Source organism: Monodon monoceros, unplaced genomic scaffold (assembly GCF_005190385.1).
Source record: "Monodon monoceros isolate NGI ecotype Baffin Bay Population unplaced genomic scaffold, NGI_Narwhal_1 Super_Scaffold_7, whole genome shotgun sequence".
NCBI classification, from domain to species: Eukaryota; Metazoa; Chordata; class Mammalia; order Artiodactyla; family Monodontidae; genus Monodon; species Monodon monoceros.
In genome coordinates, this window is record NW_021703784.1 from 65,408,672 (window position 1) to 65,429,622 (window position 20,951).

Here is a 20,951-nt window from a genome sequence, read left to right on the forward strand (position 1 = left end):
GACGCACTGTGATTTAGACCGTGGTAGCTGAATGTAGAGCAAGTGCATGGTAGAGAACGGAGCACCCTCCCTGGCACCGGGAAGGCCCCAACAGGAGTTGAGTAGTTGCCCGCCTGGAAAGTCGTGGATAGGATTCAGTCACACATGCACAAAACATCCTAAGCTCTCAGGTACCGTAGCTTTGGTGTTTACCTGCTTCAGTTTATCCAGCAAATACTGTCCTGTCTCCACACCTATCTTTACTGGCCCTTTGGATTTTTACCTGTATTTAAAGTGAAGAAGAGGTGAAAAGAAAGTCAGGGGAAATTTTTGCTTTTCTTTTTTTGTATAATTTAGGATACAAACGGCCTAGCCCTGGGTCAAGCGATAATACTCGAGAGCAGTACTTCTCGAGCCTGTGTACGTTAGAATCACTTTGGGGTGGGGGTAAGGGTGGGACGGGGTGGGGGTAAGGGTGGGACGGGGAGGGGGTAATAATCATACCAGTGATCTAGCCCCGTTCCAGACCATCAGCATAAAAAACCAAAAGCAAACCCCACTTCAAATGTTGAGAACCACTGTTCCCGAGAGCTCCCTGGAAATGGAGGTGTTTGAGTTGAGGACAGATGGAGGCTGCGATATTGGACCAGGGGGTACTGATCCTAAAGTTTCCTTCCGCTCTCAGATTCTATGATATTACAGCATTGTTATACTTAGAGCAATGAAATGTATTTCTCTGGACCTTCATGCAATCAAAGGAAAATTCTTAAGCTGAGTTCTGCTTTGAAACAGAACTTACTCTAATGGCACTTTCCCCTGTAATCATTAGATAATACATGTGTGTATATCTGCCTTGGAGAGAATCTTACTATTCTCGGAAGGCATTTGTTCTGAACATCCTGTTCTCAGGATACCTGTGAAACTGTCAATGACTGCAGTCCTGTGCTTTGGATGCTATCAGAGTGACTATAAGTCATGTTTCCTAAAGTGATGAATTGATTATCCATCTCTCCTGATTAGGCAGCAGATGGATTTTTGTTTGTCGTAGGATGTGACCGAGGGAAGATCCTCTTTGTGTCAGAGTCTGTCTTCAAGATCCTCAACTACAGCCAGGTACTGCTCCTGCTGCTGGTGCTGGGCAGCCTCACAGCAGCCAAAAAGGTCACCCCACTTCTCAGAATAATTATGGTGGACAGGTGACATGTGAAGTGCTTATATATTCCCCCACCCCATCCTTCTTCCAGAAGATTCTTTACACAGAAATGAATATAAACTTAGAAAACTTCCTTTAATGTGCTTCCCCCACTGGGAAGTTCGACCTTATCAGCATTGTAGCTTTCTCACTGCTGCAAGATAAATAGCCCACAGTGTAGGGGTAGGGGGGCAAGGGGCTGTCTGACAAGGAAGACAGGTAGGCAGACAATACAATACCAGGGAATAAGAAAAATGGGAATCCACCCATACTGTGTTAACAGTGATATGTCACTTATTAGCTCTATTGAACCTCAGCGTCCTCTAAAAAATGATTGTAATAATCCATACAATCTATGACCGTTTGTAGGATCATATAAGATAACCATTTATAAATGCTTCTAGAACAGAGCTTTTCACCTATTTTGTCCCTAGAGTTTTTACTCGTTTTTTTCATTCATTCACTCATTCACATGCTGGTATTTGCATGGAAACTTAGTAAAGCAGAAGAATTGCAGAATCAAAATAACATTTATATAAATTAGAATTAATGTAAATTTAGTGTTTCCAAGGTGTTTTGCTCTTTTTAGTCTTAGAGCGAAGCTATGGAAGAAGTTATTTTTATCTCTGCTAACAATTAGGCTAGTGAGGCAAATAGGATGACACAACTTGTTTAAGAACAGGTTTAATGGAGCTAGAGTCAGAGCCCACGCCCTACCTTCCTCCCTCTGAGGTCTTAGAAGGGAATCTGTGGGCCTCAGAAATAAATGAAAAGGAATACATACTGAAAGACTTTTGCCTTAGAGGCGCATGAACTATTTATGTATGTGGTTGAGCCCTTTTGCCTTCGTGTCTTATCAAAACCACACTCCCAGTGCCTCATTCATTGTGTCTATATCTAGGCAAAGTGACTGGACGTGTGTACATGTTAACACATGAAATATTTGAAATTCTCGTGCTTAAAAATGCAGAGTAAAGGCCAAGCCCTTGTTGGTTAATGTATGTTCCACGTGCCGTTGACTTGTCCTTTCTGATGATACATTCCCACAGAATGATCTGATTGGTCAGAGTTTATTTGACTACCTGCATCCTAAAGATATCGCCAAAGTCAAGGAGCAGCTCTCCTCCTCTGACACTGCACCCCGGGAGCGGCTCATAGATGCAAAAAGTGAGTTTGGGATCCGCCGCTGCTTCCTCAGCTGCCTGCCCAGACGGCTGAGCGCCGGGCTGAGCAGTGTGTGCGGACCTCAGCCTCTGGGTTCCTACCTCTCTGCTCTTTATCTGGGTCCCAGGTGCTGTCTTTGGCTCAGTGGGATTGTTTATGTTACTTTGTGTTTGTTTCTCTTTTGTTTTACATAAAGAAGAAAAAAATTCAATGTCTAAACTCGTGAGAGGAAAAACAGCTACTTTCATTTGATTCGTTCTGATTTTTAGTCATTTTTTTTCAGAATCTAGAAATTCCAAGTTGTTATGTTCCTGCGTTAAAAGGGTTCACATCAGTTTGATTTGTTCCCCCTGAAAAAAATCACCTCTATTTATCTGAGTTGCACTCATGCAGCCTCATAAGATGAAAGTAAGAAAACTTCAAGTGTAAATATGACGCTTCTTTGACCAAAGTGGTTCTTCATTAGATGCCCTGCCCCGCCCTTCCGCCCGCCTCCCTGCTTCCTTCTTGCAGCAGTGGAGCCACCACTCACGTTCTCCCCCAGCTTCCTGCTCCTGCACCCGCTCCCTGCCTCCTGTGTGAGGCCACAGAAGCTCTCTTCTCCTTCAGCCCCATGGGGGTGCTGTGCACTCCAGCAGTTAAGAGCACTGGTCTGAGTCAAATGCAGGGCTCGCATCTTGGCTCCACCATTTACTAGCTGTGTGACCCTGAGCAAGTTACTTAACCTCTCTGTGCCTCCGCTTCCTTATCTGCAAAATGTTACCTATTTCATCAAGTTGTGAGGATTTAATATGCTAATAACGGAGTACATAGTTTCCAGCACAGAGTAAGCACAACGTGGTATATTCACCTTGGCCCAGTGCCATCATAGCCTAACTAGTTTCTTGCTTCCAAGCTCTCCATTGTAATCTCTGGAAGGAAATAACCACCAGAGGAATCTCCTTTAAATCATCCTTTTCACTAAGGCACTCCTCTTCTTCCTGTAAGTACAATGCAGTCCCTGGTACCTGTTGCCCTTTATAGTATGGTCCTGCAATTTTTTTAGTGACCTCAGAAGAGAAAGATGAATGCTGTTTGGTCCTTGCCTCTAAAGCTCTTACCATGTAGTCAGGGAGACAAGGAGACAGTGCCATTCATAATAGGTGCAGCCATAGATGTAGTACCAGGCATAGAGAACGATGATTAATTCTCACGTGGGCGTGGGTACAGGCATCACGGAGCAGGTGACAGCTCCAGGTGGGTTTGAAAAGATGAATTAATGTTTGCCAAATGATGAAGGGAGGAAAGGAGCAGAGGAAATGATTTGTGGACTGGTGCAGACGTGGGGTGCTGTGGGCTGCCGGTGCCGCTGGAACAGAACATGCAGGGGAGGGAGAGGGCTGGACCACGAAGACCTTTTCATCTGTGGGGACACAGTGAAGGGCTGTGAACCAGGCGGGGCGGGCTCGGATTGGCATTGGGGGAGGATCACTGAGGCAGCAGTGCGGGAGGTAGGTGAGAGCAGGGAGACCCAGGAGGAGCCCCCGGCAGTAGCCATTCCTGTGATGGCTGCTCCCGCGGTGGGCAGTGGGCGCTTGTTCCCTCCAGACGTGATCTGCAGCCCCGGCTTCTGCACCGACAAGTAGCCCATGTTTCTATCAGGATCACAGTCATGCTTTTTCTCCAGAGACTCTAATTCAGTTGGTCCAGAACCATAATTCAGACCACAGATATGAGCCAGTTTATATGTGAAATTTATATGATTTAAAATTTTCTGGTAGCTACGTTTAAAAAAGTGAAAATAAATGTGGAATTATCTTTAATACTGTATTTTATTTAACACTAAATCCAAAATGAGGTCTTTTACTTTTTTTTTTGGTGCTAAGTCTTTGGAATCCTATTTTTATTCACACGTACAGCACACCTCCAATTTCAGCTTCTCAATAGCTGTGTTGTAGCTAGTGGCCACCACGCTGGGAAGCACAGGTCTAGAATGGGGTCCCAGAACCTGCAGGTTGATGAAGCATCCAGCGGTTCTGGCATCCAGCCAGGGTTGAGAACTGAAGGCAGTCCTGCTGCCTCCTTTCCATTCCAGTATCCAGGTCTTGCCCATCCTCCAAGTCCCAGCCCACCTGCTTCTGCCTCTGGGAAACACCGATTGTTTCTGCCATTTACTTGGCACTGATCACTCATACGTCACGTTGTGCTCTCATTAGTCTTTTCCTGGTGAACTTCCATCTCCCCTTCTCAGCCGTCCACTCCTGCTGGACAGGAACCCTGTGTGTATTTCTTTATTCCCTGGAGCACCTAGTCCAGTCTTCAGTCGCCGTGCTCTTTGTGACCTGTAAGCATTCCGGGCTGACAGCGCCCCTGTCCATACAGCACCTGTTAAGGCCTAGACCGAGGAGAGGGGTTATTGTCACGTCATTGTTACAGAACAGCGAGGCAGGAAAGAAAAGACTTTCTTCAAGGGCACACTCCCCCTCCTGACAGACAACACTGCCCTCAGTTTATCACATTTTGTGTGTTGATTTGCAGCTGGACTTCCAGTTAAAACAGATATAACCCCTGGGCCATCTCGATTATGTTCTGGAGCACGGCGTTCTTTCTTCTGTAGGATGAAGTGTAACAGGCCTTCCGTAAAGGTTGAAGACAAGGATTTCCCCTCCACCTGCTCAAAGAAAAAAGGTAACCACTTAACAGTTCTTTAAATCCTATCACAGGTGGAGCGCTCAGCAGGGGGTGGGCTCAGAGCAGCGGGTCCCAGGATTGCAGCCAGGACCTCACTAGCCCCCCTTCAATGGGGGCAGTTGGGGAGCAGGGGGGGGGAGCTGGAAGGCCCTGACGGTGTCACGATGACACAGGTTTGTGGGAAGGCTCCCTCTGTTTAAGTCCTGTTTGTTTTCCTGTGGTTGGGAAAGAGTACTCTCTAAGTCACAGCCCCCTCCCTCCCCAGCACCCACGAGCCCACCAGAATTATTCTAAGTTCACCAGTGCCTGCAGGTGGCTAAGTGCAGTGGACACTTCTCATTTTTCTTCCATTGTGAAGTGTTTTTCTTCCTGTCCTCTCCCACTCCGGGCTTTCTTCCGGGTTCCTCTTGTTGCTTCCTCCTCTTCTGTCCCCAGCCGCCTTCTCTTAAGAGTAGATATATACGCATCCATAGGTAATGTCATCCACCCCCTTAGCTTTCAATGACATTTATATGCCACTAACTTCCAAGTTCATATGTCTAGCCTGCACTTCTCTTTTGAACTCCAGATTTGTAAATTAACTGCTTATTTAATCTACCTGCTTGGACATCTCAAGGGCATCTCAAACGTGATATATGTAGAAGTAACCACCTGAGCTTCCCCTCGAAGGTAAATGGCACTACTGTCCATCTAGCTGTGCGTGCTAGAAGCCTGGGGGGCACCCTCACCCCCTTTCCCTCCCTCCTGATCTAGTCAGTTATAATGTCTTGCTGCCATGAATTGCCCCTGCAGAAGTTATCTGAAGTATGTTTATCCACCTCCATGTTTACTGTTACTATCGCTAGATGGAGGCTACCCTGGATCTCACAGGCCTGGTGAAGCAGGCTCCTCACGCTTTCCAGCCCCTCACGTGGCCAGAGTGACCTTTCTAAAAGCAAATCTTGGGACTTCTCTGGCTGTCCAGTGGTTAAGACGCCACGCTTCCATTGCAGGGGGTGCAGGTTCGATCCCTAGTTGGGGAACTCCCGCATGCCACGTGGCGTGGCCAAAAAATAGAAGAAGAAAAAAAGCAAATCTTCGTATCAGCCCCCTGTTTTAAACCCGTCAGTGGTTCCCGCTGCTCTTGAAGAAAAGTTTAAAATCCTTCATGTGACTTTGCAAACCCCCGCCCCTGACACTACTCCATACGTTTGAGACTTGCCGACCTCCTTTTGATGCCTCCAAACCCTTTCTACCCAAAGTCTCCGTATGCTCTGTCACCTCTGACGGGAATGCCCCTCTCTCGCCACCAGCTCCCCTCCCTGACTCACTCGAGCTCGTCCTTTAGAGTGGACCTCAGTGCCTGTCACTCGCTCCCTGCCTCGGGCTGCCTTATGTCTGCTTGTAGCACCCTGTAGGGTTTCTTTCTGACACTTCCTTACAGTTGCAGTTATGTAGTTATTTGTTTAAAATCTCTCTCCCCCATTAGACTGTGAATTCCACAAAGGCAGGTCTGATTTGTTTTCCACTGTTTCCCAGTAACTAGCACAGACCTGATGCTTGGTAAACTGTTCCATAAGGATGTGTTACTGTTGGAATCCACAGGTGCTCCACACTTAATGTGTCCCAAATTGAAATCTTTTCTCCCCCTCCTCTAAAACTTACTCTGTATTCTCTGCCCTGAGTCAATAAATTGTATAATACCAGCTAACCACTCAATCTGAAAAAGTTGGAGTCATCTTTATTTTCTTTTTTCATACCAAATATTTTGATACTCATACCAAATCCCAGCAGTTCAAGCTCAGAAATTTCTCCTGTGTCCTGCCCTGCCTCATCTTCACGGCACTGCCATGGTACAGTCCTCAGCACCTCATGCATGTCTTCCAGTTCACCCAACACTCTGCTCCTAGAACATCCAAATCACGATGTGATTTTGCTGTTTCCCCACTTAAACACCTTCGGAAGCTCTCCATTTCCTACCTGAAAAAGGTTAACACATTTGTGAGCAAACAATCCAAGGCTCCGACGATATGCTCCCAACCTGCCCTTCCAACTCTACCCCCAACGCCTCCCTTTTCCCTTCAGCCACACGGAGTTCTTTGCTGTTTCCTGTACAGGATACCTCTCTGTGCCTTTGTATGTTCTCAGACCTTTACAGATTCTGGTCCCTTACCCAGTGCTCATCCTTCTTGATCCACCTCCTTCATAGTTCTTCGGGGCGGCCTTCTTCTCCCCAGGGAGATTTAGCTACTGCTTCCTTGGTGCATGTGATGCCCTTTTGCTGTAACCAGCTCTACAAGGCGTATATGACACTGGATGATACCTGTTTTTTCTGTCTTCTCTCTCACTAGATGCTAACTTCTGGACAGTAAGGCTTTGGTTTTTATATTTTGATTCCCTGCCTACATCCCCCGACTAGGCTGCCTGTGCCCCCAGGCCCCAAAGCCACACTGACATTGACCGTGGACTTTGCTTTCTAGCAGATCGAAAAAGCTTCTGCACGATCCACAGCACAGGCTATCTGAAAAGTTGGCCGCCCACAAAGATGGGGCTGGACGAAGACAGCGAACCAGACAACGAGGGGTGCAATCTCAGCTGCCTTGTCGCCATCGGACGCCTGCACTCTCACATGGTTCCACAACCGGCGAACGGGGAAATCAGGGTGAAATCTATGGAATATGTCTCTCGGCATGCAATAGATGGGAAGTTTGTTTTCGTAGACCAGAGGTAAGAGTCTGCACGTTACGCTTGAACAATGATGGTAGAGGGTTTTCAACCCTGAGTAAAGCAGAGAAGACTGGGCCATTGGCTGTCTTTCTTAGGGATAGAGAGAAGGAAATGATGGGTGTATGTGATGAAAAATGAGACCCAGTGGGTTATCGTCATAAATACAGAGATTTTTCTCCATGTCATTCTTTGGCATGTAGAGACAATGAAGTGGGGTGGTTTGATGTCCATGGCTGAAAGAGAAATAGTAGGCATAGTATGCTATCTGAATCCATGGAAGGTTCCAGGACCATTAATTACTGTGATTGAAATTCTGGCATGTGGGACTCGGAAAAGATTGTCTAGTCCTGAGCTGTCAATACAGTCAGTCATCTGCTATAGTAACCCCATATGGCAATTTAATTTTAATTTAATCAATTTAAATTAAATTAGAAATTCAATTCCTCAGGCTCACTAGCTACATTTCAAGTACTTAGCAGACACATGTGTCTAATGGTATCCATGCAGAACATTTCTTTTTTTTTAATTAATTTTTATGGAGTATAGTTGACTTACAATGTTGTGTTAGTTTCAGGTGTACAGCAAAGTGAGTCAGTTATACATACACACATGTCAACTCTTTTTTAGATTCTATTCCCACATAGGTAGAACATTTCTGTCTTCTCAGAAAGTTCTTCTGGACAACACTGATCTAGTCCAGTCTCATTTTTTATGGTGGTTGAACTGAGGCTCAGCCTGAAGCCTGGCCTTCTCCAGAATTCACAACCCATCGGCAGTAGACCTGGGCTAAGAACCCAGATGTCCCCAAATTTCCACTGTCCCCTGCTGCCTCCTTGAGAGTATTCACAGGGTAGTAATTTTTCTGGCTATTAGATGTAGTCACTAAATACTGGAAAAGGAGGCAGCCACCTCTCAAGGTCCTTGTGGGCCCCGCTGCTGGAGCTTCTGGTGTTTGGTCGTCCTGGTAAAAAGCAGCCGGTAAATTGGAGAAGCTTTGCCCTGGAGTTTAGAGTTCTACCACATTTTTATCTTATACAGTTACTATTTTTAAACCTCCTAAAATTTGATATCTTGTGCTAACAGCCCCTTTGAAAGGATTCTTTGCTTTCTTTCCCTCTGTTTTTATAGCCCTGATTAAAGTCAGTTTTCATGAGAAAAAAGCAAAACCCATGTAGTAAGCCCTCTGAACCCACCCGGCTTTGACCTTGTTTTCACTGGCTGTAGCGGGATTCAGCCGGTGCACAGATGCTGTTAATCGTCTGAATGGCTTTTTCTTTTTTTTTAAAAAAATTCCCTTTTAGGGCAACAGCTATTTTGGCATATTTACCACAAGAACTTCTAGGCACCTCATGTTATGAATATTTTCACCAAGATGACATAGGACATCTCGCAGAATGTCATAGGCAAGGTAAGCTGGGTTGTACAACAGGTCTTAAGTTTAAAGTGCCCCCCCTGCTTCTAGGCTAGTCCACGTAACCTCACAGAGAAATCTGCCTCTGTGACGTGAGAGTCAACCAGCCCAGGAGTCTTCAGGCCAAGACATCTGTGAGGAGAGGAGGCTACTGCTTCGCCCAGCCCCATCTAGCCCCTTACGGATAACCCCCTACCCCACTGCCTAGCAGATTTCTGTACTTGGGCCAGGGCAATTTCCAGAAGGCATCTCTTGTTCAGAGGATTTATCTGGACCCTATAAAGGTTTCGTGTGGCCCAAACGGATCTAATTCTTTTCCGCAAAACCCTGCATCGCCTCCTACATTTCCCTCTTGATTAATGGCATGGCCTGATATGTAGCCTCCTGAGATGGAAACCAACATCGACTCCCTCCTTTACTTTTTCCTCCATCAGAACTGTTCATTCACCTCAGACATGCATTTCCAAAGAGGCCCCTTTCTGCCACCTCCACTGCCAAGACCCTGGTTCAGCCCTTGTACCCACCTGATAATTGTGATGGACTCCTAACAGGCCTCCCCACTCGCTTCTGTCCGCAGTCCATCTTCCGTCACTATCCCATTTATGCTCTGATAGATCGAGCCTGGTAATGTCACATCCATGCTTAAAACCTCCTGCCTTTAGACTCAAGCCCAATCACCCTTGACGGGCATTCAAAAGACCCTCCACCTTCTGGCCCTGACCCACCTCCCCAGCTTTATCCCTGCCCCCATCTCCGCCTGCAGAGGCCTGTGCTCCAGCCACACTGACCATCTCTCCATTCCCTGCCCTACCAGGCCCTGCCACTCCTCGGGCAGTGCTGGGTTCTTCCCTCTCTCCCCTTGGCAGACTTGTATTCATCCCTCAAGACTGATCTCCTCTGCCTCTCCTGAGGGCAGGAGTCACATCCTGTCTCCTCTTTTACCTCCAGTGCCTGGCACATGAAAGATGCTCATTACATGTTTGTTACATGAAAGAATGAGGTTTCCGTAGGTGAGTGACCTCTCTGAATCCAAATGTCCTAAAAATGCTGTACTGCCTTCAGGCTTTGTGATGGGGAAATAACATGGGCCCTTTGGACAGTGCCTTCTCGTTGTGTGGTGTTTACTTCATAGCTGATTCCAGTTAGATGTCTAGAATGCAGTCAGTTATTCCCAGAGCCTTCATTTCATACACTCTGAAGAACAGTGGCAGGTTCACAACCGAATTGGAAGGCTCAGAGTCAGACCTTCAGAAACAGCCTGTTCTCTGAAGTGCCACCTCCCGTGGCTTATTAAAGAGGGACGGCCTTGGAGCCTGAGCGCACTTAGGATTTGGTTAGTTTAGTGCATTTGTCTGAGGAAACAATGATGTTCATAGTCTCTTTGTATTTTCAGTTTTACAGACAAGAGAAAAGATTACAACTAATTGCTATAAGTTTAAAATCAAAGATGGTTCTTTCATCACACTGCGGAGTCGGTGGTTCAGTTTCATGAACCCTTGGACCAAGGAAGTAGAATACATTGTCTCCACCAACACCGTTGTTTTGTAAGTGTTTTTCGTATATCAGAAGCTCCCTTGCTTCACAGGGAAATGCCTTGGGCCCCTTACCTGGGAAAGGGGGTACAGGTGACAGCCAGTATTGCATCCTTTACTGCCGTCTTGCTGATATCCTGTGAAGCCTCGGGACTGGCGGAAGCCAAAAGGTGGTTAACGAGGGATGAGCTTCAGTACTCATACCTCTGAGGCCCCGGCTGGTGGAATTGCTGCTGGAGACAGCAGCGTTTGCTACCCGGTAAAGCCTTTGCGTTCCGCAGGCCTGGCATCCACTGGTATCACTATGGAGGGGAGGCTTGGTAATCCTTGAGAGGCTCACCAGCCCATACTGGCTTTGGCTGAGGAGGGGCAAGGATCTGCGCCCCCAGGCTGGCGGCCTGAGCCCCTGGAATGCCCCCTCAAAGGCTGCCACCTGCTGGGTGAGCAGGGAAGGGAAGGCCCTCCTCTTTGGCCTGCTCCCCACATCTCCTTCCCCATGAGGTCCAAACCCCCCACCTGTAGGCGGAGCCGATCGAGGGGCTGGGGCCGGCAGTGGGCTGCTTCAGTCGCCACCTCCGCTGGACTGCGCCCCACCTGCACCAGGGAGGCCAGAGGCCGGGGTGCTGTCCATCGTGTCCTCAGACAGTGAGGAGACCTGTGAGCCGCTCAGACACTTCATTTCGTGGCCTGTCCAGGTCCAGAGTGGACACCGTACACCTTGGCCAAGGTGAAAGGTGCACAGTTCTGAGCAGGCCTGACTCACGTTTCCTTGTTGCTGGGATGTTCACAGAGCCAACGTCCTGGAAGGCGGGGACCCAAGCTTCCCTCAGCCCACAGCATCCCCCCGCAGCATGGACAGCACGCTGCCCTCTGGAGAAGGTAACTATGTGCCACCGGGATGTCTGGGCTTGCCCCTGAGAAGCTGCTTGTGGCCCCCATCCCCGAGCCCCCGGTATTTGGGGTCCCCGGCCACCATCTTCTGTGGAACAAGGGAGGCCTCGCGGGGATGATCACTGAGGACGCTGTCATCTTACTTTCTCTGTTGAGCCTGGAATGCCGGGAACTTGTTTGTACCTTTGCTGAGGCTGCCTGGATCCCGGAAGCCTTGACAGGGCAGCTCCTGCTGCCTGTGCTCTCCTCCCCCTGGCTTCCCAGTGGCTGCGATGTGAAGTGCTCTCGGGGATGGCCGCCGGGATCCCGTGGTGGGAGGAGGGTGTCTGTCAGCACCGGGGTGTGCTGTACCCGGCGGGGCCCTCCCCTGGCTCGGCCTTGGCCGCTGGTCTCCACACCTGACTCCTGCTTCCTCAGGCCTCTTCTTGCATGGCTTCAGCCCCTGCCTCTGCATCGATGAATCCTACATCCGGTTTCATTCCTGAGCTCCAGATGTGCCTTTCCAGTGGCCTCTTGGGCGAAGCCACCTGGAGTCCCACAGGCACCTATAACTCAGCACATCCAAATCGGTTCTCTGCACACACCCTCACCCATAGTCTGGTCGGTTAAGCCAGAAACCGTGACTCCTACCTCTCCCATTATATCAAAACACACACTCCTGTCCCTTCTTTTTAAACCTCTCCAACCCCACTGTTGCTACCTCACCCTCCCCATCTGTTGCTTGGCTTCCTGCAGATAACTGCCCAACTCTAGTCGCCCTGCCCTCCTCTGCGCCCGTGTCCTCCACTGCGGTTCATTCTCCACACGGTGAACTTGTGTTTTTCTGTGTCAGGCACTTCGGTGCTCCTTGTCCCCTGTGGATACTGTTCAAATCTGTTAGTGTGGCATCCAAGGCCCTTCATGGTCTGACTGGTACCTGCCTCTCAGTTTCATCTGTCGCTCCTCCATCCTCATTTGTAATGAGTTTCTTGGCGTAGTCTCCCAAGTTGTGTCCTGCCTCAGTGCTCTTGCATACACTGGTTGCTGTGCCTGGAATGCTTTCCCCTCCTTACCTCTCTGCCAACCTACTTTATGCTCCTCTCTCAAGACTGAGCTCAGAGTTCATTTCTTCCAGGAGGTTGCACCTGGCCCTGCATGAGTTGGGTGCTTCTTGCTGACCTATAAAACTTATCGCAGTTTGTTCCAGCCACTGTTTATCTTGTGTGTCTCCCCATTAGACTGTGAGCTCCTTGAGGGCAGGGATGCCGACTTATCTCTGTGACTCTGGTGTGCAGCCCAGTGGCTTTTGGCCAGCATATGTTGAGTGCATGAGGAATTAGAAGCTTTAATATCAACATCTCTGATCCTGGAAGGAAACCTGAGCTTTTCCCTGCCGGAATGCCTTTTCCTGACAAGCTGTGGCTCTCATGTCCCTCAGGGCACAACCCTAAGCTTGAACTTCAAGTGGATCATGGGATGAAGTGGATTTAATTTAACACATAATAGCATTTCTCCCTCTGCTTTCTTCCCCTTTCCCACTCTCAGATTCCTCTGTTGTAGGTGGCCCAAAGAGGACCCACCCCACTGTTCCAGGGATTCCAGGGGGAACCAGGGCTGGGGCAGGAAAAATAGGTCGAATGATTGCTGAGGAAATCATGGAAATCCACAGGCAAGTAACACCTAGTTGTTCCCTTAAACCAGTGTTCTCAACCCCAGGGCACTTTGCCCCCCAAGGGATGTTTTGTTGATGTCTGGAGACATTTTCGGTTGTCACAACTGAGTGGGAGGTTGTTGCTAAACATCCAGTGGATAGAGACCAGGGATGCTGCTTGCTAAACATTCTACAGTCACAGGACAGCCCTCCCAAGCCCTGACCCCTAAGGAAGAATTTTTCAGTCCAAAATGTCAGTTAGTGTCGAGACTGAGAAATCCTGCCTTTAAATAAGGAAGCTAAACCCAAACAGGCCAGAGCTAAATGGAACTCTGGGAGGCTCAACTTTCTTATTACTTTGTATATGACCCAAGGAGCTTCCCAGTGGGTAGATGAACACTAAAATTACAGGACTGCAGGAGCAGAGCTGTGAACTGCCTTGATCTGGGCCTTAACAAAACATTAGCTTCTTCCAGTCAAAAAGTTGCCTAGGGTTAGTAATAGAGACCAAGCAAATCAGCTAGTAATAGAAGCTCCCTTGGGCGGAACTCCTGTTCCATATGAAAGAGAAGAAGCTCTGAAGCAGTTTATCGGGGTTGAGTCCTAGGCCTCTGCTTAGGAGATTCATTTAACTTATTGGACTCTGTTGACTTAAGCCATAAAAGGGAGGCAATATCTGTCTCCCTGAAATTGCCCTAGGATTGTGAGAGAACTCAGGAAAGTTCCTAGAACTGACATGGTAGCGAGTGCTCAAAAATTGTTAATTAAGTCTTTAAGAACAGTCATTGAGAGGGAAGCAGTAATTATAAGTCCATTTGAATTTGGGCAATGGAGAGGGTGGTAACCAGGTCCTTAGGCATACAAACTTAATGGAACATAACCATAGGATCCCTGCTGCCACTGGACTGATTCTCTCAGGAGAATTGGAGGCCGGCCTTGTTTTCTAATTGGCCACAGTGGGGCTCTTATCCCAGTGGGATAACAGAACAGCACAGCTCTGTTCCAGCCCTTCAGGAATGACGGATGTGGCTGTTTGAAGCTACTTCAGGAAGGTGTGGGTGCAGTGTGCACTGATAATCTGGTGCTGATCAGTCCCGGCATACCCTGTGCTTTGCTCGAGACCATCCAAGGACAGTATAAAACAGTCCTTGAACGCAAAGGTCTTACAATCTTTGCGAAGCCTATTTTCTTTATGATAAAAGAAACAACGGAGAGTGCATGGGCTGCAGCAAGCAAGGGAGGACGGTTTGAACTTGGCCTTAGCTGGGTTTTATGATGAATGTGGGTGTTCCTTCTAGAAGAGACGGGCACAGGCTGGAAGGGGCATGTGAGTGGACAGGACACAAAAAGCAGGCCATCTACCTTGGCAGCCTCTCTGTAGAACGGAGCCACAGAGCTGTGATGGGAGATTGCTGAGAGTTCTAAGAAATGATGTTGAACAGTTGAGACTGGACGGAAATTGGAAGACCCTGTGCACTGTAGGATGCTGAGCAGGTGTCCAGAGTGGTGTGTTATAAGCATCGTGGAAGCTGGGAACTTCCTTGGCGGTCCAATGGTGACGACTCCGCGCTTCCAGTGCAGGGGGTGTGGGTTCGATCGCTGGTTGGGGAACTAAGATGCCACATGCCGCGGGGCACAGCCAAAAAAAAACCCCAAAAAAACAAAAACAAAAAATAAGCATCGTGGAAGTTGGACTGGAGTAGGAAGAGGTGAAGGTAAGCGCTTAACAAACTAGGAATGAGGCCGACCTTACAGTGACGGTAGTGTCCAAAAGAGAAATCAGTAATTCAAGGACTAGATATTGAAAATGAAACAAGTGACTACGAAAAGGCAATTCTAAGATAGGGAAGCTGGGGAAACAGTGGTTCCGTAGATGTAGGTAGGGAAAAATGGGAGACATTCAACAATTTTTCAGTAAGCAATTAGTAGTCATCTGTGTGGGTGAAGAACACCTGGTATATAGTTGTATCCCGCCTTTCAGAAGCTTATGATCCAGGAGAGAGACAGAGAGCGAGAGCTTGTTTACTCACAAATTACAGAATTAGGACAGGCCAAGAGCTAAGACTGCTGGGCAGTGGAGGGGTCCCTGGGAGACCCAGAAGCTGCAGTCATCCATGTAGGTGCTAAGAGCCTGGTGGTCACGCAGCTGCCATTCAAGTTTCCCTAAACTCTAGCTGCGGTGCCAGGTCATGGCTTCCTTTGCTGAGGTCCTTCAGCTTGACAAGAGTTTATGTGGATTTACAGCTCTAAGTCTTTCCCTCTGTAAACCTACTATGCTGAGAAATAAGCTAGCTGAGGAAGGCTTGGACCCATTTTTCATCACCTGTTGCCTTAGAAGATGACGATGGCGACTGCTCACGTGAGGCCACTTTCTAGGTGGGGCTGAAACCACTGCAGCACCCTCCATTTCCTGAGTAGTCGCTAGCTAAGCCGTGTTTGCAGGGTAGAGAATAAGTCATTTGCTGTGGATTCTAGTTCACTGTATCAAAGATAGAATGCCACCAACTCTGAGATCTGGATTCTGTGAGCAAATGAAACTGGCCACCTACTCGAAATTCACAAACCTGAAATCCAAACCCTAATCCAAGGGCTTTGTCAGTGAGAAGCTTGCCTCCAGGATCTGTGTTCTAGATCAGGTGCCTATGGGATATATCCAGCTTATCACCTATAAATAAAGTTTTATTGGAACACAGCTATATCCACTCACTTGCATATCATCTATGGCTGCTTTCAGGCTACAGTGGCAGAGTTCAGTAGTTGTGAGAGACCATATGGCCTACAGAGCCTAAAATAATCACTCTCTAGCCCTTTACAGAAAGCTTGCCAATCCCTATTCTAGATCTTCATCCTTCTTCTCACCCCCACCCCTCAACAAAACACACACACTCCAGTGAAAAAAAGGAAAGGCAATGTAACTAACTCCTCTTTTCTCTGACAGGATAAGAGGGTCATCGCCTTCCAGCTGTGGCTCCAGCCCATTGAACATCACAAGTACACCTCCCCCTGATGCCTCTTCTCCAGGAGGCAAGAAGGTAGGGCTGATGACTCTTAGACTAAGGCCCTTCTTCATCCAGAGAGCTCTTGCCCAAGTTCTGAAATACTGGAAGTGGGAGTATATAACTGTGGTTGCTGAAACAGGTAGGGCCCTTTTTTCCTCCTTGAAGTAAATGCATCTGTGTTAGGTGAGGTACAAAGCATACCAGTGGAGCTAGGGAGCCTTGCTGACATTGTTAGAGGATTTATCCCATGTGAGTGGGGGAAGGCAGAAAGAGATCTTTCTAAGGATTGGGGAGCTATCAGTCCATTGTATGGAGGGAGGAATTCAAGAGCTCCCGTGAGGGAAGGGTTAGTGAGTACCTAAAACTATCTAGTTCTCTGCCGGGAGTTTTCAAGGGAGAAAATATTGTTAGTGTCTAGTGCAGGTCCTGGAAACAGTGATACCACCAGCAGTCCTTCGGAAGGCAAGTCATGCCTTTGCAGTTGCAGAATACTTAGGTATCTGCCTGGGTTTCCTACGATGGGACAGCATTGAGTACAAGTAGTTTATCAGTCGCCAGCCCTCATGAAGAACTGGCCAGAAGACTATACTATAGTCTTAGAAACCAATAATCTGTTTTCATCTTTAGTGCTGATGAGAGAATTTACAAGCCTAGGCCAATGTTAATCGTAAATCATAAATCTATAGTGTCTGATGTTAACATAGGTTAGGATGCTGCAAAGGCCAGCATCTTGAGACATAGTCTTCCTTCCCCTATCTCCCAAGACATGTACACAGAGAAAGAATATGAGTAATTTACATAGGGCACAAACTGTATCAAAAGCAGGACATGGGTTTCCAAAACTGGGCTCCTCAGAGACTCAGGTTACCAGGAGCTGTGGTGCTGCCAGGTAGGATTGGGGCGAGGGGCAGGTGATGAGGAAGACAAGGTAGGAAGACTCCTGCTTCTTCTAGGGAAGCTTTACTTCTGACACATGACTCTTCTGTAAAAGTGTTTATTTGAAAAAAGGTTTTGCTTCCCCCAAAAAGGTTTGAAAGCCAGTAAGTTAATGGGTCTGGGTTTGAAGCCTAGCCTTGCCATGTGCTGGCTATGTGGCCCTATACAATTTTTTAAGCCTTAGATTTCTTTATAATGCGGCTGACATAGGTTAGGGCAGCCAGCATCTTTGCACATGAAGTTCTGTTATGAAAGTATATATGTGAAAGTGCCTGGTCTTCGGTAGTGACTCAGAAGATAGCACTGACAGATGAAGTCTGGGCTGGGCACCCCCCTCCCCCCTGCTCGCAGGCTGAGCTCTTAGCTCTGTTCTGTTACACCACTAGGTCCTTCCTCCATACTGGATCTACCATCTCCCTAGCACGGTATCCTCTTCTTTGTGTCTCAGTTCAACTTTTAGGCACTTGATTTCCTGGTACCAAGAATCCCACTACTCTATTTTGGAAGGTCATCACTCCACTTCAGTGCTTAAATATTACTCGGGGAACTTCCATATACAATCTCTCATCTATCCTCACAACCTCATAGGTGACAAAATCCAGGCTACCAAATGTTACATGCCTAGCCCAGAATTTAGTAAGTATTGCCCCAAACTAAATTCAGGTCTCTTCTGATTCTTTTCACACCAACAAATGCCAGAGATCTGAAAGTATACTCTGCATCACAAAGCCCCAAGTATTTTTGAGGCATTTTTGGAAAATGTTTTCTTTGGGCTTATAAAAGTGGGTCTGAGAAGAAATTCTGAACGTATTCTGAGTCATCAGCAGCAGGACCTTATAAGAAAGGCATCTAAACAAGATGGAGTTAAAAATGACAGCATTAGATAGTGTACCAAAGCCACAAAAGTAAAGGTGGCCGCAGGCTTCCAACCCTTCCCAGTCACTTTCAAAATTGGCAGGTCCAAAAATGAGCCATTTAGCCTGCCAGTTGTTTTAACTAGGGTCAAGCTAAATATAATAAAAAGAGGCGGCTTAGTGAGCCTCATAGGTTCCAGGAGACTCTGGACATCTAGAAGTACCAAGGCAGGGTGAGATAAAGCAGCAGTTCCCTAAATGTCATCTGTGGTCTTTTGGTGGGGTTAGGGAGAGGGCATCTTTTCAGGGGTCTGCATGGTCAAATGTATTTTCATAATAATGCTAAACAGTTTTTTCTCACTGTGTTGATATGTGAACTGATAGTGAAAAAGCAATGTTGGGTAAGACTGCTGGTGCTTTTACAAAAATCAAGCCTGTGGCACCAGAATGTACTGACAGTGTATTTCACCACCGTATACTCACAATAAAATAATAAATTTAAAAGCCAGCTTCATTTAAGAATGTCCTTAATAAAGCAGTAAAATTTTATAAAATCCTTGAGTAAATCTTTTTAAAACTGTTACAAAATGGGAAGTGTGCATAAAGCACTTGTGCTGCACACGAAGTATGATGGTTGTCTCAAGGAAAAGCACTTGTGCGACTGTTTGTTATAAACCGAACCCAATCACCTTTTTCATAGGAAACCATTTTTACTGTCGCAAACTATGGTTTTTCAGACTTGGGTATTTAGTGTACATTTTCTTGAAAATGAATGAACCTGCGACTTCAAAGAAAACAACTGACAGTGATAAAATTTTAGCTTTCAGGCAAAAATTAGAATTTTGGGGAAAACTTGTGTCTGCTACTTTGAGCTTGACTGCTTCCCAAAACTTAAGATATTTCTGATGTAGGTAATATTAACAGTGGTGATGTTTTGATGTTGTACAATGAAGTGTGTCCACATTTGGAAGATCCACGTAACTCAGTGAACCAGTATTTTCCAAATGACTGATGTAAGATATTTCAAAATCATGCAAAGGTAAAAAAGATCCATCCTAACTGCCAAGATACACCAATGGATTTCAACATAAGAGTATCAAAATTTCATTGATATGGTTTCAAACTCCACATTGCAACTAATCTTTAAGAAACTTCCGCTTGCTGAGTTTTGATGTAATATCAAAGAATACCACGATTATTTGAAAAGGCTATTAAAATATACCTCCCTTTTCTAACTGCCTATCTATGAGAGGCCAGAGTTCCTTCAGATATGTATTTCAAACAACATACCTAAACAGACTGAATGGAGAAGCAAATGCGAATCCAGTTAAATTCTGTTAAGCCAGACATTCGATTTGCAAAAAATGTAAAATGACACTTCTAACTTTTCGTTATTTTTGAAAATAGTTCTTTTTCATTAAAATGCTATTCATGTTAATGTGTAATAGTTTTATTATATTTTTTAATGTATTAGCTTTAACTTCACATATAGTAAGTATTGATAAATATAGCCTGTATAAACAAAAGTTCTTTGGAGTCCTCAATAATTTCTAGAGTGTAAAGTCTTTTTGAGAGTCTCTTCAAAAAGTTGAATTGCGGAGATAAGGTTGTAATGCCATCTACTGGCAAGGCCTGAAATCACTGCCTCTCCTGAAATCCCAGCTTCTACCAAACTTTCCGCACCTACATCCAAATACTTCTCAAAGGTGCTTTTCTATGAGACTCAGTCATGGCGGGTGGGGAGTTGGGGGAGACAGAGTTCTGCTACTGAGGAGTGGTAATAATACTTCTCAGTAGCCTCTCTTAAGAACTTAAACCAGTGGTTACTAATGTTGGCATCTGTGGTGTAACTATGGTGATGATTTATTCTAGTGTTTTGTTGTTCATTTGCGACTCCTCAGAGCTGTGTCTCTTCACAGTGTAACAGCCCTTTCTTCTTCAGCAACATCTGTTGCTGTAAGAAGTTTTCCTCCCTTACAGGGGACCTGCCCATCTGGGCTCCCTGAGGTTTAGTCCTTGGCCTTAAACATGTGAATGCTCTAGGGATTTTATTCAGCCTTTAAATTGCCTGTGTGGGCTGAATCCAGTAAAGAGAAGAATAGTTTGGGGGAGAGGTTTTTTCCTTACTGTGACCATTCCTAAGAGTCTCTGTTGTGAAATCATCCGATAAGAAACTGAAGCCATTTGAAGCTTTTTCTCCCCACCTTCCTCTTTTCAACATGCTTCTTTTCTTGGTGACACTGCATAAAATACTGATTGAAACTGCTGCTGATGTGAAAACTTTACTTTTGTTTGTAGATTTTAAATGGAGGGACTCCAGACATTCCTTCCAGTGGCCTACTACCAGGGCAGGCTCAGGAGAACCCAGGTTATCCATATTCTGATAGCTCTTCTATTCTTGGTAAGTAGATTATTCATTTCCAATGCAAAGAGCTTGCAAAAAAACATGTGGCATAAAGTCAGTTTTAAGAACTGAACTGGAAAAACAAACCAGTTCTAGGCAAACTTGATAAAAACAAAGTAAAGGTTTAAATTTTGTTTAAATCTTTACTTCAAAGTTGAGTTTAATGGTTGGGTTCTCGCTGGGGTCCAGGTCTGTCCCTGGAACTCAAGAGGCTACAGCGCCCTGGACACGGGCTTTCTCCCAATGTGTGGAACATAATCTCTTTGGAGGGAGAGACATGCAGGTTCAGATAAAGCCTAAAAGGGTCATCAGTAAGCATTTCAGAGGGTATTAAAAGTCATTAAGCCAATGAAGAGTTTGCTTCTCCCACCCCACCCATCTTTTTCTCTACTTAGCTTTCTAGATCTTTTTTCCCCTAATCTCTATCTTCCTATTTTGTTCCTTCTGTAATAATTATCTCCTTATAACTGGTTATATCAGAATATTAAAATGAGGATCAGAATATTAAAATGAGGTCAACTCATACTTGATACTCTTCATTGAATTTTAAGTACTTTCTTCTTAAAAAGTTGGGTCTTCCCTC

General features: G+C 46.2%; 1 protein-coding gene across 11 annotated transcripts in view; it reads left to right on the plus strand.

Annotated features, from left to right (window-relative positions):
• The window catches only part of ARNTL (aryl hydrocarbon receptor nuclear translocator like), a 104,581-nt gene that overhangs the window by 82,768 nt on the left and 862 nt on the right, over nucleotides 1-20,951 (plus strand). For 6 of the 11 annotated variants that reach the window (XM_029207349.1, XM_029207348.1, XM_029207350.1 and 3 more), the window contains 10 exons: nucleotides 1,000-1,092; nucleotides 2,221-2,338; nucleotides 4,853-5,002; nucleotides 7,465-7,711; nucleotides 9,013-9,119; nucleotides 10,516-10,666; nucleotides 11,445-11,533; nucleotides 13,070-13,193; nucleotides 16,114-16,207; nucleotides 20,263-20,365. In XM_029207349.1, coding sequence (XP_029063182.1) covers nucleotides 1,000-1,092; nucleotides 2,221-2,338; nucleotides 4,853-5,002; nucleotides 7,465-7,711; nucleotides 9,013-9,119; nucleotides 10,516-10,666; nucleotides 11,445-11,533; nucleotides 13,070-13,193; nucleotides 16,114-16,207; nucleotides 20,263-20,365 — 1,276 coding nt within the window. Of the gene's footprint in view, nucleotides 1-999; nucleotides 1,093-2,220; nucleotides 2,339-4,852; nucleotides 5,003-7,464; nucleotides 7,712-9,012; nucleotides 9,120-10,515; nucleotides 10,667-11,444; nucleotides 11,534-13,069; nucleotides 15,787-16,113; nucleotides 16,208-20,262; nucleotides 20,366-20,951 lie in introns of those variants that run through there. The other 5 variants (XM_029207354.1, XM_029207356.1, XM_029207353.1 and 2 more) reach the window with 4 other exon arrangements.